The 26,659-nt window shown below is 46.2% G+C and overlaps 1 protein-coding gene across 4 annotated transcripts in view; it reads right to left on the bottom strand.

The window, feature by feature from the left end:
* nme7 (NME/NM23 family member 7) overlaps positions 1–26,659 on the bottom strand; it is a 325,065-nt gene that overhangs the window by 246,842 nt on the left and 51,564 nt on the right. For all 4 annotated transcript variants that reach the window (XM_072513809.1, XM_072513808.1, XM_072513811.1 and 1 more), the window contains one exon: positions 19,289–19,399. In XM_072513809.1, coding sequence (XP_072369910.1) covers positions 19,289–19,399 — 111 coding nt within the window. The remainder of the gene's footprint in view (positions 1–19,288; positions 19,400–26,659) is intronic.

Genomic DNA, 26,659 nt, shown 5'->3' with positions numbered 1-26,659 from the left:
CAGGTCTGCTGATATCCCACGTGGTTCAGTGTCAAACGCTTCTAGAATCAGTCATTTTCAGCACAGAAAGATGCCATTCAGCCCACTGAGTCCCATGCTGGCTCTCCGTGGAGCAATCCTGTCAGACTCCCTCGCTCAATGCCTCTTGCTCTGCAGGTTTATTTCCTTCAAGTCTCCTTTCAATTTTCTTTTGAAATGATTGATAATTTCTGCTTTCAACCATCCTATTGGGCAGCAACCTATTACCTACCTCACTGTTACTCCTGTCACAACAGCCTGGGCTAGTGCACAGTCAATTCCAGCCCCACTTGACCCATAGTCGCAACACAGGTGAAATAAGATGTTATTTAAAATAGCCAAGGTCCTTGGCTGAGCCCCATAAACTGCAACACCAGGTTTGTAACTTTAGTATACGTAACCTTTTATGATGTACAGTATTATAATTAAACAGACAGAAACAATAATAGTCCTATTCCAACCTCCCCCTCTCTATACACACTCACAGACAAACAACCGAGGGGAAAGAAGTGGTGGAAAGGGAAAGAAAATATTAATAAAAATGAAAAGATTAAGATCTTTGATACACTGGGGTAACTTCTAGTTACTCAGTGTTTTTCTGAAGCTCAGCTTTTGTTTTGAGACTTCTTTCTTCTAGGCTCAAGATGACTTTCTCTGGCAAGGTTATCTATCTTCTCGGCAGACTCAGCATCATTTCAGGTTCACAGCAAAGGATATGCCGGGCACTCACTGCACTGTACTCAGAACAATAAAACAGCTCTTTCAGTTCAGCAAGCAGGAGAGAGAAAGAAAGAATGTTCCTTTCACTTCCAAGATCTAAACGCTTCTGCCCAGTTCTTTCAGAAAGCATCACTGACTGTTGTCAGGCAGAACACTCTCCCTGGCCAACTCACTAGTTGCCAGTTAACCAATCGATCCGACTTCCTCCAAATCTGGATCCGAAGATCCACTTGGTGCCGCGGAGTCTGGCTAAAAACAAAACCTGGAAAGGGTGTCCTGACAAGCAGACTGCTTCAACCAGAGTCTTCTGCTTAAAGGCACATTCCGATTATGGGCCCACATACCAAAATAATAAAATAACATAAAATAAATGGGAACAAGGGAAATAAACAGCAAGGACTCTCACACTCCTCACATTCCCCTCTTGCCTAAAATCTTTCATCTTTAATCCCTTACTCCTTGCAATGTCAGCTAAAAGGAATAATTTTTACCTGGTCGACATTATCCAAACATGCAATAATCTTGTATGACTGTATCAAATCTTCCCTGAATCTCTTTTACTCCAAGGAGAACACCCCAGCTTTTCCAATCTAACCTTGTGACTAAAATCCCACACATTTGGAGCCATTCCTGTAAAGCTCTTCTGCACACATCCAAGGAGGCTCTTTTCCTTCCGAAGTGTGGTGACCAGAATAGGACAAAATATTCTAGCTGGGGTCTAACCAGAGCTTTATCAATATTTAGCAGAACATCTCTGCTTTTGGACCCTATGCCTCTAATTATGAAACACAAGATCGTACATGGTTTGTTAACCACTCTCTTAATATGTCCTGCCACCGTCAAAGATCGATGCACATGCAACTGCAGGTTCCTCAGTTTCTAAGTGCTCTTTAGAAATCTAAATTGCCTCTGCCCCTCTGCTAAATTGCACCACCCCACCTACCACTTGTCTGCCCATCTATTTATGTCCTACTGAAGGCGATCTGCATTATCCTCACTGTTTACAACTCCTCCAAGTCTGGTATAGGCAAATTCTGATTTGCATATGCAGCTTTTCCTTTTAATTCTTTTTCCATAGAACAATGTTGAAAATCGTATGATGACAATTTGTTTGGTCAATTAAATGAAACTCCCAGGATCAGCAGACAAATCAGTTGACAGAGGGAAAGGGTATGAATAGGGTGGTTAACAAATTACTGATTTCATAAATGATTAAACTGCTAAGTTCTCTGCCAACTCACTGGAGTTTCTGTTCCATTACTTTGGTTACTCCCACACCATTATAGACAGCGTCTACTCCCTTTGTTCTCTGGTATTTCAGTTCTCTAGTGGCAGTTTCCAATGATTGTGCTTTTCCTTAGAGCCTCTAGTTTTCCTGATGCCTAGGCCTTGATATATTGGCATCTAACCCTCTGTTGCTCTCCACTCATCGCATTCTTTCCTTCACTCCGAGCTATGCCAGATTCAAGCAGTCCAATGCTGCTGGGTCCAGTCCTGCACTGAATATCTAGACTATATCCTACCCCATCTTCCATTTACTCCACCAAACCCAACGGTCAAGTGTATTCAGATTCACCAGCCATTATCCTCAAAGAAACAAGATCCTATAAGACATAGGAGCGGAAGTAAGGCCATTCGGCCCATCGAGTCCACTTCACCATTCAATCATGGCTGATTTCAACTCCATTTACCTGCTCTCTCTCCATAGCCCTTAATTCCTCGAGAAATCAAGAATTTATCAACTTCGGTCTTAAAGACACTCAACGACCCGGCCTCCACCGCCCTCTGTGGCAATGAATTCCACAGACCCACCACTCTCTGGCTGAAGAAATTTCTCCTCATCTCTGTTCTAAAGTGACTCCCTTTTATTCGAAGGCTGTGCCCCCGGGTCCTAGTCTCCCCTGCTAATGGAAACAACTTCCCTACATCCACCCTATCTAAGCCATTCATTATCTTGTAAGTTTCTATTAGATCCCCCCTCAACCTCCTAAACTCCAATTAATATAATCCCAGGATCCTCAGAATTTCATCGTATGTTAGGCCTACCATTCCTGGGATCATCCGTGTGAATCTCCGCTGCACCCGCTCCAGTGCCAGTATGTCCTTCCTGAGGTGTGGGGCCCAAAATTGCTCACAGTATTCTAAATGGGGCCTAACTATTGCTTTATAAAGCTTCAGAAGTACATCCCTGCTTTTATATTCCAAGCCTCTTGAGATGAATGACAACATTGCATTTGCTTTCTTAATTATAGACTCAACTTGCAAGTTTACCTTTAGAAAATCCTGGACTAGGACTCCCAAGTCCCTTTGCACTTCAGCATTATGAATTTTGTCACCGTTTAGAAAATAGTCCATGCCTCTATTCTTTTTTCCAAAGTGCAAGACCTCACACTTGCCCACGTTGAATTTCATCAGCCATTTCTTGGACCACTCTCCTAAACTGTCTAAATCTTTCTGCAGCCTCCCCACCTCCTCCATACTACCTGCCCCTCCACCTATCTTTGTATCATCGGCAAACTTAGCCAGAATGCCCCCAGTCCATCATCTAGATCGTTAATATATAAAGAGAACAGCTGTGGCCCCAACACTGAACCCTGCGGGACACCACTCGTCACCGGTTGCCATTCCGAAAAAGAACCTTTTATCCCAACTCTCTGCCTTCTGCCCGACAGCCAATCGTCAATCCATGTTAGTACCTTGCCTCGAATACCATGGGCCCTTATTTTACTCAGCAGTCTCCCGTGAGGCACCTTATCAAAGGCCTTTTGGAAGTCAAGATAGATAACATCCATTGGCTCTCCTTGGTCTAACCTATTTGTTATCTCTTCAAAGAACTCTAGCAGGTTTGTCAGGCACGACCTCCCCTTACTAAATCCATGCTGACTTGTCCTAATCCGACCCTGCACTTCCAAGAATTTAGAAATCTCATCCTTAACAATGGATTCTAGAATCTTGCCAACAACCGAGGTTAGGCTAATTGACCTATAATGTTCCATCTTTTTCCTTGTTCCCTTCTTGAACGGGGGGGTTATAACAGCGATTTTCCAATCCTCTGGGACTTTCCCTGACTCCAGTGACTTTTGAAAGATCATAACTAACGTCTCCACTATTTCATCAGCTATCTCCTTTAGAACTCTAGGATGTAGCCCATCTGGGCCCAGAGATTTATCAATTTTTAGACCTCTTAGTTTCTCTAGCACTTTCTCCTTTGTGATGGCTACCATATTCAACTCTGCCCCCTGACTCTCCGGAATTGTTGGGATATTACTCATGTCTTCTACTGTGAAGACTGACGCAAAGTACTTATTTAGTTCCTCAGCTATTTCCTTGTCTCCCATCACTAGATTACCAGCGTCATTTTGGAGCAGCCCAATGTCAACTTTTGCCTCCCGTTTGTTTTTAATGTATTTAAAGAAACTTTTACTATCATTCCTAATGTTACTGGCTAGCCTACCTTCAAATTTGATTCTCTCTTTCCTTATTTCTCTCTTTGTTATCCTCAGTTTGTTTTTGTAGCCTTCCCAATCTTCTGACTTCCCACTACTCTTTGCCACATTATAGGCTTTCTCTTTTGCTTTGATGCATTCCCTAACTTCCTTTGTCAGCCATGGCTGCCTAATCCCCCCTCTGATAACCTTTCTTTTCTTTGGGATGAACCTCTGTACTGTGTCCTCAATTACTCCCAGAAACTCCTGCCATTGCTGTTCTACTGTCTTTCCCACTAGGCTCTGCTCCCAGTCAATTTTCATCAGTTCCTCCCCCATGCCCCTGTAGTTACCTTTATTTAACTGTAACACCTTTACATCTGATTCTACCTTCTTTCTTTCAAATTGGAGGTTGAATTCGACCATATTATGATCACTGCCTCCTAAGTGCTCCCTTACTTTAAGATCTTTAATCAAGTCTGGCTCATTACATAACACTAAGTCCAGAATGGCCTGTTCCCCCGTGGGCTCCATCACAAGCTGTTCCAAAAATCCCTCCTGTAAACATTCAATGAATTCCCTTTCCTTGGGTCCACTGGCAGCATTATTTACCCAGTCCACCTGCATACTGAAGTCCCCCATGATCACCGTGACCTTGCCTTTCTGACATGCACTTTCTATTTCATGGTGCATTTTGTGCCCCCGGTCCTAACCATTGTTAGGAGGCCTGTACATAACTCCCATTATGTTTTTTTTGCCTTTGTGGTTCCTCAACTCTACCCACACAGACTCCACATCATCTGACCCTATGTCGTTTAGTGCTATTGATTTAATTTCATTCCTAATTAACAAGGCAACCCCGCCCCCTCTGCCCACCACTCTGTCTTTTCGATAGGTTGTGAATCCCTGGATGTTTAAATGCCAGTCCTGAACCCCCTGCAACCATGTCTCTGTGATGCCTACCACATCATACCTGCCAGTCACAATCTGGGCCACAAGCTCATCTACCTTGTTCCGTACACTGCGCGCATTTAAATATAGCACCTTTAATTCTCTATTGACAGTCCCTTTTTGTTTTCTTAGTGTGGTGGACCTTGGTTTACTGAGCCTTCCCATACACTGTCATATTCTGTGGGATGGGGACTATCGTAACCTCTCCCGAGTTTTGTCTTTTCGTGCTTTTTTGTATTCCTAAGCAGCTACGCTTCCCACTGATTACTTCACCTCTTGGATCCCTGACTTTCCCTTCCCCCCCAATCTTTAGTTTAAAGTCCTATTGACCACCCTATTTACTCTTTTCGCCAGAACACTGGTCCCAGCTCGGTTCAGGTGGAGACCATCCCAAAGGTATACGTACCCCCTGTCCCAAAACTGATGAAAGTGTCCCATGAAAAGGAACCCCTCTTTCCCATACCACTCTTTCAGCCACGTGTTAACTTCCCTTATTCTTGCCTCTCTATGTCAATTTGCACGTGGCTCGGGCAGTAATCCGGAGATTATGACCCTTGAGGACCTGTTTTTTTTAAATTTGAATCCTAGCTCTTTATAATCTCTAAACAGGTCTTCTTTCCTAGACTTGCCTATGTTGTTGGTACCGACATAGACCACAATAACTGGATCCTCCCCCTCCCTCTCCAGTATCCTTTCAAGCCGGTCAGAGATTTCCCGCACCCTAGCACCGGGCAGGCAACATACCATGCGGGACTCTTTATCCTGCTCACAAAGGATACTATCTATCCCCCTGATAATAAAATCCCCTACAACTACAACTTGCCTATTTACTCCCTCCCCTTGAATGGCCTGCTGAACCATGGTGCCTTGGTCAGCTGACTCATCCTTCCTGCAGCCCTGTTCGCCATCCACACAGGGAGCAAGTGCCTCATACCTGTTGGACAGGGTCAAGGGCAGAGGCTCCTGAGTTCCTGACTGCTGGTTCCCTTTACCTGCTTGACTTGCAGTCACACCCTGCTGTCCCTGGCCACTGGCAGGATTTAAACTACTTACTCTGACAGGTGTGACTGCCTCCTGAAACACAGTGTCCAGGTAAGTCTCCCCCTCCCGGATGTGCCTCAGTGTTTGAAGCTCAGACTACAGCTCATCAACTCTGAGCCGGAGCTCTTCGAGCAGCCAACACTTACTGCAGATGTGGTCGCTGCAGCTCGCAATGGGATCTGCCAGCTCCCACATCAAGCAGCTCAAGCACATCACCTGACCAGCCATCACTAATTAATTAATTAGTTTAATTTAAGTTTACGAGTTTAGCTGTGTTTTTTTTTCTTTTTTAATTTGGGGCAGATTTGCTATCAACCAATCAGATCACAGCTTCCCTCTGACGGCACTTTTGGGAAAAAAACTGGAAAACAGGAAGTTACCGTTAGGTTTTTATACTCACAGAGACTGCTCCTCCTCCTCCGAACGGCTCCCGAAATTAGGCCCGAAGAAAGAGAGAGAACAAAACAGTAGGGAAAAAGCACCTTCTCCCACTCTTCACTGAATTACCTTACTGCACCAAATTTTCACTCTGTCTGTGTCTCACTCACTCAGGCTGTGTCTCCTTGACCAGCGCAATGCTTACTAATGTGCGCTTTCTGTCTGTCTTTTATACAGACTTTAGGATGACTCATACTAAAACTTCAAAGAGAAGAATACAATGTGTACCTTTGTGCCCCTTAACAGGACTCAAGTGACTGCCCGATAACTGCCTCTCAGCAATTAGGGTGGGGGCAGCTTCAGCCAATCAGACACTAATCTACACTGCACTTTTATCTGAAAAACAGCAAAATTAGATGAACCACTTACCTTTCCTGGTTACCTCACTGCACCAAATTACCAAATTCTCACTCTGTCTGTGTCTCACTCACTCTGGCTGTGTCTCCTTGACCTGCGCAATGTTTACTAATGTGCGCTTTCTGTCTGTCTTTTATACAGACTTTATACAACTCCTGAAGTTGTTCCTTCAGCCATTAGCCCCCATTGTTATCCAACTCCATTAAGCTCACCCAATATGACAAAATGCGATTTCCTACATCAGCCTCCAGCCCCAAGGCCCCCAAGTCATAACACTTCTGACTGCAGAACATTCACTCTATTTATCACCAACCTAAGCTCTAGTCTCAGGTCCCAGGTCTCTGTACCAACAATTCCTTTCCAGCCCCAGCACTCCATCCCATATTATAGCGTGCTTCAATAGCTCACAAATATCAGCCTTTCCTCATGCAATCTGGGTACAATAAACCAACAATACTAATAAGGCTATCCTCTTCAAGATATAAACAAGCAAAGTGTAGTTGAGTAGAGACATAATTGCAGCACTGAATGAGAGAGAGTGAAAAACAGAGATTTGGAGAGTGAGAAGGCAGCAGGGCAGCGTGGTGGCATACTGATTAGCGTTGCTGAATCACAGCACCAGGGACCCGGGTTCGATTCCAGCTTTGTGTGACAGTCTGTGTGGAGTTTGCATGTTCTCCCAGTGTCTGCGTGGGTTTCCTCCAGGAGGCTGAATGACTCTACAGGGCCACATGGAGGTCCATTGCCAGACCTGTTCAAACGCAGAGTCAAGGAACCTAGCTAGATCAAAAAAGGATGGGAAAAATTCCAAAATAGGAAAAAGGCTGAAAGGGAGCAATAAAAGAATAATCCATTGTGCAGATGAAAAGACAGACCTGATTGCATGTACAGGTAGAGTCAAAGGATCTAGTCAAATAATATTAATAATCTTTATTCGTGTCACAAGTAGGCTTACATTAACACTGTAATGAAGTTACTGTGAAAATCCCCTAGTCGCCACACTCAGGCGTCTGTTTAGGTACAGAGAGGGAGAACTCAGAATGTCCAATTCACCTAACAAGCACGTCTTTCAGGACTTGTGGGAGGAAACCGGAGCACCAGGAGGAAACCCACGCAGACACAGGGGAATGTGCATACTCCGCACAGACAGTGACGCAAGTGGGAATCGAACCTGGGACCCTGGCGCTGTGAAGCAACAGTGCTAACCACTGTGCTACCATGCCACCCACAAAAAGACTAAGCAAAATTCAAAAAAGGCCTGAAAAATGAATCCATTCTGCAGATAAAAAGCCAGACCTGAGTGAAAGCAGTTAAAAGACCTAGCCAAATCACAAGAAGGATGAGCAAAAGAAAAATCAGAGAAAAAGTGAAACTTACCTGGTAAAATAGGCAGCCATTAGGATCAGCAAATTGAGAGCACAGCTTCAAGAAAACAGCAGCAACAGTCCCAGCCGGCACCATGGCAGGAGGTGACTGAACCGAATTGAAAAAAAGTTTTTATAAATGCCAGCTAAAGTACCAGACTCAAAAATCAAGTAGCTGGCCAAACTTCCTCTTTTGAAGGTTCACTGTAGAGAGCATTGTTTTATTAAAAATAAAAAGGCCAACAATCTCAACGGGAGCCCATCAAAACTGACAAAGTGCCGGGACAAGCACAGAGAGAAAACCAGCAGCTGCGGAGTCCTCTCGAAGAAGACAATTTAAAGAGGTTATTACAAAAATAACCATCAATAGGAACTTAAAACTTCCAGACCAGTTTCGGATAAGAGAAAGGACAAACCAGACCCAAAACTGGGAGACTTGCAGGAGAAAACATCTTGAATTACAGTAAATACATTTGTATATTTGTCTGGTGTATTTACAGATAAACCAAGGTACAGATGAATCCTCAACCACATCTAGTAAAATATAAAGAGCCTTTTGCAAATATTTTAAATTCCAAGTTGCGGCGAGCACAGACCTTAAAAGGAGACCCCAGGCTGAGGGAGGCTATCTGAACTAACCCAAAGAAACAAAACCTGCAAAACGAAAATGAAGCTATTCCATAGAAAAATGTTTATATCAGAGCTGAATCGAAAGAACCTCAGCCAGAAGTACAGCCAACTACAACTGCAGGCAGAAAATAATAATAATCTTTATTATTGTCACAAGTAGGCATACATTAACACTGCATTAACACTGCAATGAAGTTACTGTGAAAATCCCCTAGTCGCCACACTCCAGCGCCTGTTCGGGTACACTGAGGGAGAATTCAGAATGTCCAATTCACCTAACAAGCACGTCTTTTGGAACTTGTGGGAGGAAACCGGAACACCCGGAGAAAACCCACGTAGACACGGAGAGAACCAGCAGACAGTAGGAATCGAACCTGGGACCGTGGAGCGGTGAAGCAACAGTGCACCACTGTGCTAAGTCACTGCCCTGAAATACTCTTTGAAGAAGCAATATGTAGCCCTGAAAAAACATGAGGAGCTAAAATAGATTTCATACAATTTACAGCGCAGGAGGCCATTCGGCCCATCGAGTCTGCACCGGCTCTTGGAAAGAGCACCCTACCCAAGGTTAACACCTCCACCCTATCCCCACAACCCAGCAACCCCACCCAACACTAAGGGCAATTTTGGACACCAAGGGCAATTTATCATGGCCAATCCACCTAACCTGCACACCTTTGGGCTGTGGGAGGAAACCGGAGCACCCGGAGGAAACCCACGCACACACGGGGAGGATGTGCAGACTCCGCACAGACAGTGACCCAAGACGGAATCGAACCTCGGACCCTGGAGCTGTGAAGCAATTGTTCTATCCACAATGCTACCGTGCTGCCCCTTGATGCAGGTAGGGCGTAGATGTTGAATACTACTTCAAAAAAAGCAATTGAGCTATCAGTAGCAAAAAAGCAATGCACTGAAGCACAGTGCAAGTTGGAAAGAGGCAACAAAGGAAATAAACAGTTCGCTAATTCATATATATGAAATGATTCACCTTCAAAATTAAATGCAAAAGGAGTACATAACCCTCCAGCAACATGATAAAATGAAAACTGTCTTGAACAAAAGAATGGAAGAACAGCAGAAGAAACTCAAGGAGAAACTGTCGAACAAAGAACAAAGAAAAGTACAGCACAGGAACAGGCCCTTCGGCCCTCGAAGCCTGCGCGGACCATGCTGCCTGTCAAAATTAAAATCTTCTACACTTCCAGGGTCCGTATCCCTCTATTCCCATCCTATTCATGTATTTGTCAAGATGCCCCTTAAATGTCACTATCGTCTCTGCTTCCACCACCTCCTCCAGCAGCGAGTTCCAGGCACCCACTACCCTCGGTGTAAAAAAACTTGCCTCGCAAATCTCCTTTAAACCTTTCCGCTCGCACCTTAAACCTATGCCCCCTAGTAATTGACCCCTCTACCCTGGGAAAAAGTCTCTGACTATCCACTCTGTCTATGCCCCTCATAGTTTTGTGGATCTCTAACATATCGCCCCTCAACCTTCTTCGTTCCAGTGAGAACAAACCAAGTTTATTCAACCTCTCCTCATAGCTAATGCCCTCCATACCAGGCAACATGCTGGTAAATTTCTTCTCTAAAGCCTCCACATCCTTCTCGTAGTGTGGCGACCAGAATTGAACACTATACTCCAAGTGTGGCCTAACTAAGGTTCTATACAGCTGCAACATGGCTTGCCAATTTTTATACTCAATGCCCCGGCCAATGAAGGCAAGCATGCCCTATGCCTTCTTGACTACCTTCTCCACCTGTGTTGCCCCTTTCAGTGACCTGTGGACCTGTACACCAACATCTCTCTGACTGTCAATACTCTTGAGGGCTGTACCATTCACTGAATATTCCCTACCTGTATTAGACCTTCCAAAATGCATCACCTCACATTTGTCCGAATTAAACTTCATCTGCCATCTCGCCGCCCAGGTCTCCAAACGATCTAAATCCTGCTGTATCCTCTGACAGTCCTCATTGCTATCCGCAATTCTACCAACCTTTGTGTCGTCCGCAAACTTACTAATCAGACCAGTTACATTTTCCTCCAAATCATTTATATATACTACGAACAGCAAAGGTCCCAGCACTGATCCCTGCGGAACACCACTAGTCACAGCCCTCCAATCAGAAAAGCACCCTTCCATTGCTACTCTCTGCCTTCTATGACCTAGCCAGTTCTGTATCCATCTTGCCAGCTCACCTCTGAACCCGTGTGACTTCATCTTTTGTACCAGTCTGCCATGAGGGACCTTGTCAAAGGCCTTACTGAAGTCCATATAGACAACATCCACTGCCCTACCTGCATCAATCATCTTTGTGACCTCCTCGAAAAACTCTATCAAGTTAGTGAGACACGACCTCTCCTTCACAAAACTGTGCTGCCTCTCGCTATTACGACCCCTTGCTTCCAAATGGGAGTAGATCCGGTCTTGAAGAGTTCTCTCCAGCAATTTCCCTACCACTGACGTAAAGCTCACCGGCCTGTAGTTCCCTGGATTATCCATGCTACCCTTCTTAAATAAAGGAACAACAATGGCTATTCTCCAGTCCTCCGGGACATCACCTGAAGACAGTGAGGATCCAAAGATTTCTGTCAAGGCCATAGCAATTTCCTCTCTTGCCTCCTTCAGTATTCTGGGGTAGATCCCATCAGGCCCTGGGTACTTATCCACCTTAATATTTTTCAAGACGTCCAACACCTCGTCTTTTTGGATCTCAATGTGACCCAGGCTATCTACACACCCTTCGCCAGACTTAATATCCACCAATTCCTTCTCTTTGGTGAATACTGATGCAAAGTATTCATTTAGTACCTCGCTCATTTCCTCTGGCTCCACACATAGATTCCCTTCCCTGTCCTTCAGTTGGCCAACCCTTTCCCTGGCTACCCTCTTGCTTTTTATGTACGTGTAAAAAGCCTTGGGATTTTCCTTAACTCTATTTGCCAATTACTTTTTGTGACCCCTTTTAGCTCTACTGACTCCTTGCTTAAGTTCCTTCCTACTTTCCTTATATTCCACACAGGCTTCGTCTGTTCCCTGACTTCTAGCCCTGACAAATGCCTCATTTTTCTTTTTGACGAAGCCTACAATATCCCTCGTTATCCAAGGATCGTGAAATTTGCCATATTTATCCTTCTTCCTCACAGGAACATGCCGGTCCTAAATTCCTTTCAACTGACATTTGAAAGCCTCCCACATGTCAGTTGTTGATTTACTCTCAAACATCCGCCCCCAATCTATGTTCTTCAGTTCCCACCTGATATTGTTATAATTAGCCTTCCCCCAATTTAGCACATTCACCGGAGGACCATTCTTATTCTTGTCCACCAGCACTTTAAAACTTACTGGATTGTGGTCACTGCTCCCGAAATGCTCCCCTCCTGAAACGTCTACCACCTGGCCGGGCTCATTCCCCAATACCAGGTCCACTACAGCCTCTTCCCTAGTTGGACTATCTACATATTGTTTTAAGACGTCCTCCTGGATGCTCCTTACAAACTCTGCCCCGTCCAAGCCCCTGGCACTAAGTGAGTCCCAGTCAATATTGGGAAAATTAAAGTCTCCCATCACAACAACCCTGTTGCTTTTACTCCTTTCCAAAATCTGTCTACTCTCTGCTCCTCTATCTCCCGCTGGCTGTTGGGTGGCCTTTAGTAAATCCCCAACATTGTGACTGTACCCTTCTTATTCCTGATCTCTACCCATATAGCCTCGCTGCTGTTGCTAACTTTTGGTTGGTTCAATTGGCTCTGTATTATAACCTTTGCTCTAGAGTCGCCAGGTATCTTTAGGATACCGCCACGAGGTTCAAGTTCAAGTAATGATCAATAACTCAACACACCAATTAGTAAGATTCAAATCAAAGCACATTTATTATACACAGTAAATCGCTACTCATGCATAAACTCTACTTTCCAAGCTATTTCTATAACTAACAGGCCTATACTTAGCTTCGGACTGACCCACCAGGTCTGGGGAACAAATGGCCTTTCGTTCAGGTTCTGAGTCTGCGGGATTCAAAGCTGGTATGGACTGGTAGCTAGGAGCGCCTATCTCGTAGCGAGCGTTGACTTGAGACTTACGTTCTTTGGAGGCAGTTGGACAGGTCACTGTCAAGGGTTGGTTTGCGTTGCTGAGTGACCCTGTCAAGTAGGACGATTTGAACTTGGGGGCTTTACTTTATAGTCCCCAGGGGCTTCCCGCCCTTCGGGGCGGACCCCGTACCTGGTTTCAAGTGATTGGACTTTGTTCCAATCGCTTGGTTCGATTTCTCCAATACTGGAGCGGTTCCCTGATCGTTGGGCGGTCTTTAGGTGTCCGTTAACCTCTTTTGTGTTGGCTCCTGCTGACGCCGAGGAGTCTGGCTTGGCCTTGTTTACCTTAAATGTTTCGATTGTTCCCGGGGATCGCTCATTAGTATGTAGGTGGCTGCTATATTATGCCGATGGTTGCTTGTATTGATGCTGTCTGGGCTTTTGCAGAGTCTAAAACACAGTAACTTGCGCCTGCTAGTTTCTGCCTGTGTTGGCTGAATTTCCCTTCAGCCTTTGCTGTTCTCCATTTTACATCGGGAATTGGCCAACCCAGGTGGCTACACTGACCTCTGAGGTGTCCTCCCGCAGTATAGCTGTGATATTCTCCCTAACCAGTAGCACAACTCCTCCACCCCTTTTACATCCCCCTCGATCCTGCACCCAACTGGAGCTCCTCACAGACCTCATCGTTCGGTTGGAGCAGCAATTGGATGCACTTAGGAGCATGCAGGTGGCGGAAAGCGTCATAGATCGCAGTTATGTAAATGTGGTCACACCCAAGGTGCAGGCAGAGAAATGGGTGACCACCAGAAAGGGCAGGCAGTCAGTGCAGGAATCCCCTGTGGTTGTCCCCCTCTCGAACAGATATACCCCTTTGGATACTGTCGGGGGGGATAGCCTATCAGGGGAAAACAGCAGCAGCCAGAGCAGTGGCACCATGGCTGGCTCTGATGTTCAGAAGGGAGGGTCAAAGCGCAGAAGAGTAATAGTAATAGGGGACTCTATAGTCAGGGGCACAGATAGGCGCTTCTGTGGACGTGAAAGAGACTCCAGGATGGTATGTTGCCTCCCTGGTGCCAGGGTCCAGGATGTCTCCGAACGGGTAGAGGGCATCCTGAAGGGGGAGGGCAAACAGGCAGAGGTCATTGTACATATTGGTACTAACGACATAGGCAGGAAGGGGCATGAGGTCCTGCAGCAGGGGTTCAGGGAGCTAGGCAGAAAGTTAAAAGACAGGGCCTCGAGGGTTGTAATCTCGGGATTACTCCCTGTGCCACGTGCCAGCGAGGCTAGAAATAGGAAGATAGAGCAGCTAAACACGTGGCTAAACAGCTGGTGTAGGAGGGAGGGTTTCCATTATCTGGACCACTGGGAGCTCTTCCGGGGCAGGTGTGACCTGTATAAGAAGGACGGGTTGCATCTAAACCGGAGAGGCATAAATATCCTGGCCGCGAGGTTTGCTAGTGTCACACGGGAGGGTTTAAACTAGTATGGCAGGGGGGTGGGCACGGGAGCAATAGGTCAGAAGGTGAGAGCATTGAGGGAGAACTAGGGAATAGGGACAGTGTGGCTCTGAGGCAGAGCAGACAGGGAGATGTTGCTGAACACAGCGGGTCTGGTGGCCTGAAGTGCATATGTTTTAATGCAAGCAGCATTACGGGTAAGGCAGATGAACTTAGAGCTTGGATTAGTACTTGGAACTATGATGTTGTTGCCATTACAGAGACCTGGTTGAGGGAAGGGCAGGATTGGCAGGTAAACGTTCCAGGATTTAGATGTTTCAGGCGGGATAGAGGGGGATGTAAAAGGGGAGGTGGAGTTGCGCTACTTGTTCGGGAGAATATCACAGCTGTACTGCGAGAGGACACCTCAGAGGGCAGTGAGGCTATATGGGTAGAGATCAGGAATAAGAAGGGTGCAGTCACAATGTTGGGGGTATACTAAAGGCCTCCCAACAGCCAGTGGGAGATAGAGGAGCAGATAGGTAGACAGATTTTGGAAAAGAGTAAAAACAACAGGGTTGTGGTGATGGGAGACTTCAACTTCCCCAATATTGACTGGGACTCACTTAGTGCCAGGGGCTTAGACGGGGCAGAGTTTGTAAGGAGCATGCAGGAGGGCTTCTTTAAACAATATGTAGACAGTCCAACTAGGGAAGGGGCTGTACTGGACCTGGTATTGGGGAATGAGCCCGGCCAGGTGGTAGATGTTTCAGTAGGGGAGCATTTCGGTAACAGTGACCACAATTCAGTAAGTTTTAAAGTACTGGTGGACAAGGATAAGAGTGGTGTGCTAAATTGTAGTTCTTGTAGGCTATCCCCCCCGACAGTATCCAAAGGGGTATATCTGTTCGAGAGGGGGACAACCACAGGGGATTCCTGCACTGACTGCCTGCCCTTTCTGGTGGTCACCCATTTCTCTGCCTGCACCTTGGGTGTGACCACATTTACATTTAATTGAGCTACAATTGAGCTACAATCCAGTGAATGTGCTAAATTGGGGGAAGGCTAATTATAACAATATTAGGCGGGAACTGAAGAACATAGATTGGGGGCGGATGTTTGAGGGCAAATCAACATCTGACATGTGGGAGGCTTTCAAGTGGCAGTTCAAAGGAATACAGGACCGGCATGTTCCTGTGAGGAAGAAAGATAAATACGGCAATTTTCGGGAACCTTGGATGACGAGTGGTATTGTAGGCCTCGTCAAAAAGAAAAAGGAGGCATTTGTCAGGGCTAAAAGGCTGGGAACAGACGAAGCCTGCGTGGAATGTAAGGAAAGTAGGAAGGAACTTAAGCAAGGAGTCAGGAGGGCTAGAAGGGGTCACGAAAAGTCATTGGCAAATAGGGTTAAGGAAAATCCCAAGGCTTTTTACACGTACATAAAAAGCAAGAGGGTAGCCAGGGAAAGGGTTGGCCCACTGAAGGATAGGCAAGGGAATCTATGTGTGGAGCCAGAGGAAATGGGCGAGGTACTAAATGAATACTTTGCATCAGTATTCACCAAAGAGAAAGAATTGGTAGATGTTGAGTCTGGAGAAGGGGGTGTAGATAGCCTGGGTCACATTGTGATCCAAAAAGACGAGGTGTTGGGTGTCTTAAAAAATATTAAGGTAGATAAGTCCCCAGGGCCTGATGGGATCTACCCCAGAATACTGAAGGAGGCTGGAGAGGAAATTGCTGAGGCCTTGACAGAAATCTTTGGATCCTCGCTGTCTTCAGGGGATGTCCCGGAGGACTGGAGAATAGCCAATGTTGTTCCTCTGTTTAAAAAGGGTAGCAAGGATAATCCGGGAACTACAGGCCGGTGAGCCTTACTTCAGTGGTAGGGAAATTACTGGAGAGAATTCTTCGAGACAGGATCTACTCCCATTTGGTAGCAAATGGACGTATTAGTGAGAGGCAGCACGGTTTTGTGAAGGGGAGGTCGTGTCTCACTAACTTGATAGAGTTTTTCGAGGAGGTCACTAAGATGATTGATGCAGGTAGGGCAGTAGATGTTGTCTATATGGACTTCAGTAAGGCCTTTGACAAGGTCCCTCATGGTAGACTAGTACAAAAGGTGAAGTCACACGGGATCAGGGGTGAGCTGGCAAGGTGGATACAGAACTGGCTAGGCCATAGAAGGCAGAGAGTAGCAATGGAGGGATGCTTTTCTAATTGGAGGGCTGTGACCAGTGGTGTTCCACAGGGATCAGTGCTGGGACCTTTGCTCTTTGTAGTATATATAAATGATTTGGAGGAAAATGTAACTGGTCTGATTAGTAAGTTTGCAGACGACACAAAGGTTGGTGGAATTGCGGATAGCGATGAGGACTGTCGGAGGATACAGCAGGATTTAGATTGTCTGGAGACTTGGGCGGAGAGATGGCAGATGGAGTTTAATCTGGACAAATGTGAGGTAATGCATTTTGGAAGGTCTAATGCAGGTAGGGAATATACAGTGAATGGTAGAACCCTCAAGAGTATTGAAAGTCAAAGAGATCTAGGAGTACAGGTCCACAGGTCATTGAAAGGGGAAACACAGGTGGAGAAGGTAGTCAAGAAGGCATACGGCATGCTTGCCTTCATTGGCCGGGGCATTGAGTATAAGAATTGGCAAGTCATGTTGCAACTATATAGAACCTTAGTTAGGCCACATTTGGAGTATAGTGTTCAATTCTGGTCGCCACACTACCAGAAGGATGTGGAGGCTTTAGAGAGGGTGCAGAAGAGATTTACCAGAATGTTGCCTGGTATGGAGGGCATTAGCTATGAGGAGCGGTTGAATAAACTCGGTTTGTTCTCACTGGAACGAAGGAGGTTGAGGGGAGACCTAATAGAGGTATACAAAATTATGAGGGGCATAGACAGAGTGGATAGTCAGAGGCTTTTCCCCAGGGTAGAGGGGTCAACTACTAGGGGGCATAGGTTTAAGGTGAGAGGGGCAAGGTTTAGAGTAGATGTACGAGGCAAGTTTTTTACGCAGAGGGTAGTGGGTGCCTGGAACTCGCTACCGGAGGAGGTAGTGGAAGCAGGGACGATAGGGACATTTAAGGGGCATCTTGACAAATATCTGAATAGGATGGGAATAGAGGGATACGGACCCAGGAAGTGTAGAAGATTGTAGTTTAGTCGGGCAGCATGGTCGGCACGAGCTTGGAGGGCCGAAGGGCCTGTTCCTGTGCTGTACATTTCTTTGTTCTTTGTTGATCCTGCCTGAAACATCTAAATCCTGGAACGTTTAGCTGCCAATCCTGTCCTTCCCTCAACCAGGTCTCTGTAATGGCAACAACATCCTAGTTCCAAGTACTAATCCAAGCTCTAAGTTCATCTGCCTTAACTGTTATACTTCTTGCATTAAAACATATGCACTTCAGGCCACCAGTCCCACTGTTTTCAGCAACATCCCCGTCTTCTCTTCCTCAGGGCCACAGTGGCCCTATTTCCTAGTTCTCCCTCAATTTTTTCACCTTCTGACCTATTGCTCTGGTGCCCACCCCCCTGCCATACTAGTTTAAACCCGAGTATGGTTTAAACTATGAGGAAACTGAAGACGAAGCAATTGAGCTCCGAAAATAAATCGAAAACCTGATGAAGGATCTTCTGATGCTACAAGGATCCCTCAGGTATTCCTGAGGTCCTCCTTCTGGAGAACCAGTTGGCAGAGCAGACTCAGCAATGTTCAATATTCCAGGAGGAAGCCAAGAGGTACAAAAAACTGAAGAGCTGAGGAATCAGCTAATGGAAAGAGGAAACATTGAAAGGATGAGCTATGGAACTTTCCAAGAACGATGCCATGGGTAACACAATTAAAGATCTGAAGTTACCACAGACAGGCCCGGCCAACAGTGAAACCAAAAAGAAGGACGTCAAAAATCTCTATTGCAGACAGAGAAAGAAACAACATTATAAGATAAGAAAATGTAAATCTGAAAGTCAAAAAACTAGAAGAAAAAGCACAGGATGGCTCAAATGTACTGAGAACCATTGGGTTGTTGAAAAATGAAATGGCTGAAATTGTGAAACAAGTGGAAATTAAGATTCCATTTTTGTTACATCAACATCCAGCAAGAACATGGTGGATCCCACGGAAAAAGAAATTCCATTTTAGAAATGAAAGGAGTGCACATCCCCTTAGGAAGGAATAGAACAAACCCACAGTGTCTGAATAAAGCAGATAGGTTGTTGACAAAACAAAGCAAAACACCAATTCAAAGGAGCACAAAAAACAAAATCAAATGGAGTCAGAGTAACAGGAACACAGAGTCCTACAAATTTTATGTCAAACCAACAAAGTCAATCCAAAGCAACTAAGACTACCATTCGTCCAAATGTGACAAAATGAGATCAAGCCTCCAGACATCTGCATTTATGAAGTCAGAGACTTGAGAAGAGGAGTGAAGATTACATTGCAAATGTTTTTGGTAAGGACTTGGGGAGAGATATAGGATTAAGGCGTTCGGTAGAATAAGGGTTAATGTGGGACTGGAGAACAGTACTGCCCATATAGTGATGTTGAGAGTCAGATGATAGTAGACTGCACAGTCTGCATAGAGACAGCACCCATGTTTGGCAGTACCTTGGATATGTACATCGTTATGTGTTACCAATAAACAGTTTACATTCAACCGCACCTCTCTGTGAAACACTAAACAACCTTTACAACACCTGACTGACATTTAAACTGCAAACATTGCCATGGTACATCATTTTTCTCCCCCTGAATAAACATGCAGTTCTCAATACATAGGTGTTACTCTACAGTTTTGAAATCCAAGATACCAAGAGGGCTTAACATTAGTTTGAAAATAAAACACTACCTACCTTGTTAGATTAGCCATTTTTGCTTTGGATATTGTCAACCCTGAGCCGTAGAGCCGATCGATTAATTTTCCAAATTTAAGATCAGGACCTGGCTTTATTATACCTAGGGTCCTGAAAGAAAAACAGCAGGGGAAAAAAAGCTTGCTCAATGTCCAGGACAAGGTATATAAAATTTTAACCAAACTCAGTAAGAGGACAAATGATGTGCCATTGCGGTTACTGCCAGTACTGGCAAAATAGTTAATAAAAACTTTAGGTCTTAAGCTTCCAATTTGGCAGGCACAAAAAATAGCAGTCAAACCAAATGCACATCTGCTTAAAAGGTAGCAAATGTTCTAGATCAGCTGATTACAGATATAGAAGTTTTTAAAATGCTGGAAATGTAGAGCGGGAAACATAAACCTATATGTTCTCTCTTCAAAGCCAACAGACCCAATATGTATGTTCAACACTTTATACTTTTATGGTGGATGTCAATTATTTTTGTTCTAGTTGCTACAAACAAAGACAGGAACAAGTCGATAATGGAAAAGAAAAGAGAGGGGGGAAAGAAGAGGAAAATGTTTGTGAATGTGTGTCAAGCAAAGGTCAAAGCAGCAGGCTAACCAGCAGAAACATCCTGGAGGGAACTTCCGGTGGCGGCCATGGAGTGAGTGGTCGCACATTTGGCAGCTCCCACTCAAGGCGGATCTTTTGGGCCTTTTCCCCATGCGTAGTGTGGATGTTTGGATGAAAAAGGTGCAGGAGTGATAGGAGAAAGTGAGACTCTGCAGGTGTGGCTGGTGGATGGATTCACAGACCAGAGTGTGTTGCGAACAAGGGAGTTGGTGGAGCAGGAGAATCTTTGTGCGCCACAGGTCAAGATGGCAGAGGGTAAAGGGCCTGTCCTGCATGTGCAGTGGTTAACGGAGCAGCTGGTGGACTTCTTGAACGAGAAGTTCAGTCAGCACAGGAAGGAAGCCCATGAGGCCCAGCCAGGGTGGTAGAGCTGCTGAAAACGGGGTTGGCCGTGTGGAACAGCAGCTGGAGACCCAGCGCCAGGCGAATCAGAAAGTGGAGGTGATGGTGGGGGAGCACGACAAGCAGCTCGCCTCATTGGTAGCTGAGATGGGGGTGACGTCGGAGACCCAAAAGCTGAAAGAAAACGTGAAAGCTCTGGAGGCCTTCGACCGGCCCTTGGAGGTCAACCGAGCGCATCGGGCGTTGATAAGGAGGCCGCAGGTGGGTGAGTCATTGAGGGCAATGGCGGTGCAGCTGCACTGTTTCCTGGACAAGGAAAAGATTTTGTCATGGGCGAGACAGATGAGGAAGTGCGCCTGGGAAGAGAATGAACTGCGGGTGTGACTGGGCCGGGCGCAGAACTGGCGAAGAGGGGGCCCGGAATTAACCGGGTCAATGCTGCCCGCTTTACGAAGGGGGTGAAGTTCGGGATGTTCTACCCGCCCTGCCTCCGGGTGACATACCAGAATCTGGACCCTTATTTTGTAACGCCAGAGGAGGCAATGGAATTTCTGAGGGACAATGGACTGGCATGGAAGGAGGACATTGAATTTTGGAGAGGTGTGAGGAGGTGTTTTGTTTTTTCTCTTGATGGTTCTAGAGAACTTTTCTCCTTTGAGATGTTTTGTTGTTATTAGTGGCGAGATGCTTGGGGAGCGTCATGAGTGAGTGCACCTTTTTTCTGTTACTTTTTTTCGTTTGGGAGTGCAAAGGGGGGGGAAATCAGCGGGAGGTCGGAGGCTTAGAGACCTTGGGCAGGGGGTTGCCAGGCTAGTTAACGGGAGCACAGTGGGGGTGGTCAGGTGATTGGTGCAGGGGAGGGAGATGGGATTGTTGTTTTGTTTAGGGGAGAGAGGGGACTACTGACAAGGGCGTGGCGGGAAAGGGAGTGATGACGGTGGACATCCAAGGGTAGGCCTGGGTGGGTCGCGTGATATGTGACACGGCCTGGCCCAAAAAGGGATATGGTTGATCAGCAGGAAAGGAAGGGGTGGGGAGCAGAGAGAGCCCCCAATCAGGCTGGAACGTGAAGGAGCTGAATGGGCTGATCAAATGGTCACGTGTGTACGCGTATATGAGGCGTTTGAAGGCGGACATGGTTTTTTTTTTTAAACGAGAGACGCATTTAAAGATAGGGGATCAGGCAAGACTGAGGACAGGATGGGTAGGGCAGGTGTTCCAATTGGGACTGGACATGAAGATGAGGGGGGTGGCGGTGTTGGTAATCAAACAGGTGGCGTTCGAGGTGGGCAGCATTGTGGCAGATTCATTGGGGGGGGGGGGGATGAATAGGAAGCTGGAGGGGATGCCGGTGGCTTTGGTAAACGTTTACGTCCCAAACTGGGATGATGTGGAGTTTGAGAGACAGGTGTTGGGTAAAATTCCTGATCTGGACACGCAACGGTTGATCATGGGAGCGGGCGGGGTGGAGAGGGGTGGGGGGGGGGGGGGGGGATTGTTACACGGTTATTGAGCCAGTCTTGGACCGGTCGAGCCCAAGATCAGGGAAGGTGTTGGCGCTGATGAAGGAGCTGAAGGGCTTTATGGGGGACGCGGGGACCCATGGAAGTTTGGGAGGGCGAGAGCGAAGGAATTTTCGTACGTTTCTCATATGCACCGGATGCACTCCTGGACTGATTTCTTTGTGGTGGATAAGACGTTGCTGGCAGAGGTGGTTGACTCAGGGTATTCGGTGATCATGGTTTCAGACCACACAGAGGCTCCAGATGGAGTTTGGGCTGGTGTCCACGGGGAAGGCGGACGGGCAGTTGTGGAGGATCAGGGGGGCAATGTATGAGTACAGGGAGAAGACGAGTAGGATGTTGGTCCACCAACTTAGGAAGCAGGAGGCGGCAAGGGAGATCGGCAGAGTGAAGGATGGGACGGGAAGTGTGGTACTGCACCCGATGGGGGTGAATGGGGTGTTCAATAAGTTTTATAGGAAGCTATATGGGTCAGAGCCCCCCGCTGGAGGGGAGGGAATGCGGCGGCTTTTGGACGGGCTGGAGTTTCCCAAGGTTGATGAGGACCTGTTGGAGGGGCAAGGGGCCCCCACTGGGTAGATAGAAGGGATGGAGAGTATGGGGGTGATGCAGGCAGGCAAGGCCCTGGGCCCAGATGGGTTCCCGGTGGCGTTTTATAAGAAGTATTGGGGGGGGGGGGGGGGGGGGGGAAAGAGAGAGACTTGAGGCCTTGGTTGGTGAGGACGTATAATCAGGTTAGGGAAGGGGGGGGGGGGGAAAGAGGAGTTTTCCCCTATACTGTCACAGACGTCTATTTCCCTAATCGATACTGGTGCTAAATGTGGATGGCAAGCTGCTGGCAAAGGTACTGGCCTCGCGAATTGAGGACTGTGTTCCGAGGGTGATAGGCGAGGATCAGACGGGGTTTGTGAAGTGGGGACAGTTGTCGGCAAATGTAAGGAGGTTACTTAACATGATTATGATGCCCCCGGAGGGGCAGTAAGTGAAGGAGGCATTGGCAATGGATGCAGAGAAGGCTTTCGACTGGGTGGAGTGGGAGTACCTGCGGGAGGTGTTGGGGCGGTTCAGGTCCAGCTCCATATAAGGCATCGGGAGCAAGCGTGCGGAGGAACCGAGTCAGCTTGCACTGTGGGACAAGGCAAGGATGCTCACTCTCCCCATTGCTTTTTGCCCTGGACATAGAGCCATTGGGGGTGTTGAGCACAGGTTTTCGGTGTGTACGGACGACCTGTTGTTGTATATTTCGGACCCACTGGGGGTCATCTGCTAAATTATGAGCATTTTGGCCAGTTTTCTGGATACAAGCTGAACATGGGAAAGAGTGAAGTGTTCCCGATTGAGACCAGCAGGCAGGAGAGGATGTTGGGGGAGCTGCCTTTAAGGTGGTAGGGGTGAGTTTCAGGTACTTGGGCATCAAGATGGCACGGGGTTGGGCGCAGCTATATAAATTGAATTTGACTCGGTTGGTGGAGCAGATGAAGGGGGATTTTATGAGATGGGATGTGCTGCCATTGTCGCTGGCGGGGCGGGTGCAGACAGTGAAGATGACAGTGCTGCCAAGGCTCTTGTTTGTATTTTGGAACCTCCCAATCTTCGTCCCAAAATCATTTTAAAGAAGGTCAACATGTTGGTTTCAGGGTTTGTGTAGGTGGGCGCAAGAGGGGTCAAGGGGGCATTTTGGAACGAGGGCGAGGGGAGGGTTTAGAGGAGGCAGCAGGGACGTGGGAAGAGGCCCAGCAGAGGGTGAATGCGTCCTCGTCGTGTGCAAGGCTCAGCCTTATTCAGTTCATAGTAGTTCACAGGGTACATATGACAGTGACTAGGATGCATAGGTTATTTGAGGAAGTAGAGGATAGGTGTGGACATTGCGCGGAGAGTCCAGCAAACCATGTCCACATGTTCTGGGCATTTCCAAAACTGAAGGGGTTCTGGCAGGGATTTGCAGACATAATGTCCAAGGTGTTGGGGGTAAAGGTGGTCCCGAGCCCAGAGATATCGATATTTGGGGTGTCGGAAGACCCAGGAGTCCAGGGGACGTGAGAGGGCGATGTCTTGGTCTTTGCCTCCCTGATAGTCCGGAGACCGATTTTGCTTGGATGGAGGAACTCAGAGTCGCCGACATCGGGGGTATGGGTGAGCACCCTTGCAGAATTCCTGAGGTTGGAAAAGATTAAGTTTGTCTTGAAAGGATTGGTTGTTGGGTTCGCCCAGGGGTGGAAATCGTTCATTGACTTATTTAAGGAGGATTGAGGTGTCAATGGCGAAGGCAGGACGGGAGGAGGGAAAGTTATTTATTATGTTGTACAAGTTTGCTCTTATTTGTGTGTTTGTTGTTTAGAAATGCCTTAATAAAGTATTTTTAAAGAAAGAAACATCCTGTAGGACCTGATGGTTCAGAAGGGGACAGCAGTAATTCACTGCAAAACTATTCGGACATGCTTCTCCAAATAATGCCAGATCCTAGAAATCCATAAATTGTTACATTCTGTACCATCCATGCTCAAAACCTAGTACGAGGACACCACACACAGACAACCCCCACACTAACCTGCAACACCTCCACCATCTTTTGATTCACCATCGTCATATTTCAGAGCTAATAAACCACACAATTACATGGTCAGTGCTTCAAAATCAGTGATCTAACATAATAAAATACAGAGTTAATTTTCACTAATTTATAATACCCAGCTCGATCTCACCACCACCTTTCTAGATTCCTCCATTATTGCTAAATTATCGAACTGCTTGTCCGACATATAGCACTAGATTAACAGAAATTTCCTCCAATTACACATTGTGAAGACTGAAGCTATTATTTTCGGCTCCTGCTCCAAACACCATTCCCTAGCTGCCAACTCCATTCCTCTCTCTGACAACAGTCTGGGGGATTCAGTAAGTCCCTTTGCAAACATCGTGTTACATTTGACCTTGAGATAAGCTTCCAACCTCATATTCATACCATCACTAAGGCCAACTAGTTCCAACTCTGTAACATCGCCAGACTTCGCCATCTACTGTTGAAACCTTCATTCTTTCTTTCCTTTTGTTATCTCTAGACTTGACTATTCTAACACACTCCTGGTTGGTCTCTCACATTCTATCTTCCTTAAACTTCAGGTCATCCAAAACTCTGCTACCTATAACTTAACTCACACCAAGTACTGCTCCCCTATCACCCCAGTGTGTGATTTTAAAATTTGTTATGGCCCAGGGTTTAAAGAACCCCAAAGTGTATCATGGAGTTCACCTGACCCACAATTTTTAATAGATTGTGGTGTGGGGAGCACACTGTCCACTCTACAGGTGTGGTACAGCAGAAATGGAAAAGTATTTTTTAAAGCAAAACAATGTTTATTCTATGAACTCAAGTTAACCTTTTTAAAACATCCAGTGAACATCTTAGCAACCATTAATTCAAATACAACCCATAAAGACTACAACACTAAGTAACGCTTTAAGCTTTCCTTTTAACATCCATTCAACTTAAAAAAAAAAACCTTTAACAGAAGCATATCAGTTAAAGTCACTACTGAAAACATTTATAATTCTGAATTCACCAAATGATCAAGAGACAGTCTTTTGATGGCAGAGAGAACAGCAGTACACCTGCTTGGTCTGGCTTCAGCTCCAATACTGAAAACAAAACTAAAACACACCGTGCAGCAAACAGCCTAAAACAAAAGTAAAAAGCTGACCCAGCTCCACCCACACTCTGACATCACTGATAAACACCCATTTCTTAAACACCCATTTCTTAAAGATACTCTCACATGACAAATTCTCATCCTTGTTTTCAAATCCTTCCACAGTCTGGTTCCTCCCTAACTCCGTGATCTCTTCCACTCTCACAATTATCAGAGATACCTGCATTTCTCTAATTCTGGCCACTTGTTCATCTCCAATTTTAAGTTACTCCACAATCATTTTTTATCTCACCCACTGTGGATCACGATGTGGTAGAATACAAGACCAGGGATATACTTCTGAGGCTGTATTAAGGCTCTGGTCAGATCCTATTTGGAGTATTGTGAGCAGTTTTGGGCCCCGTATCCAAGGAAGGATGTGCTGGCCTTAGAAAGGGTCCAGAGGAGGTTCACAAGAATGATCCCTGGAATGAACAGCTTGTCGTATGAGGAATGGTTGAGGACTCTGGGTCTGTACTCGTCGGGTCTGTACTCGTTGGAGTTTAGAAGGATGAGGGGGGGGGATCTTATTGAAACACGATACTGTGAGGCCTGGATAGAGTGGACGTGGAGAGGGCGTTTCCAATTGTAGGAAAAACTAGAACCAGAGGACACCATCTCAGACTAAAGGGACGATCCTTTAAAACAGAGATGAGGAGGAGTTTCTTCAGCCAGAGGGTGGTGAATCTGTGGAACTCTTTGCCGCAGAAGGTTGTGGAGGCCAAATCACCGAGTGTATTTAAGACCGAGATAGATAGGTTCTTGATTAATAAGGGGATCAGGGATTAGGGGAGAAGGCAGGAGAATGGGGATGAGAAAAATATCAGCAGTGATTGAATGGCGGAGCAGATCGATGGGCCAAGTGGCCTAATTCTGCTCCTATGTCTTATGGTAGACGACCCCACTTTCTCACTCCCCAAAATTGCGTTACAATGTAACATTAGTTGTCAGCCTCCATTTTCCACCCCACAAAGGCATACTGTACTTCCATATAACTGGGCACAAGGTATCAAGCAGGTGATGAGGGCTGGGTTACAAAGATACACAGGAGTTTAAGACACGCTTCCTCTTTGCCTCGAATACTGATGACATTTAAAATGGTGAACACCCACCATTCAGTTTTATACTCAGCGTATAAGTCAAACCCTGTTTTTAACTGGGATTTTGAGGCTACGAATGTCAATTTATATGCTCACATCCAT

The sequence above is a fragment of the Scyliorhinus torazame genome, chromosome 8, assembly GCF_047496885.1.
Source record: "Scyliorhinus torazame isolate Kashiwa2021f chromosome 8, sScyTor2.1, whole genome shotgun sequence".
NCBI lineage: Eukaryota > Metazoa > Chordata > Chondrichthyes > Carcharhiniformes > Scyliorhinidae > Scyliorhinus > Scyliorhinus torazame.
Note: the sequence above shows the minus strand (reverse complement) of the source record. Positions and strands in the feature narration are given on the sequence as shown.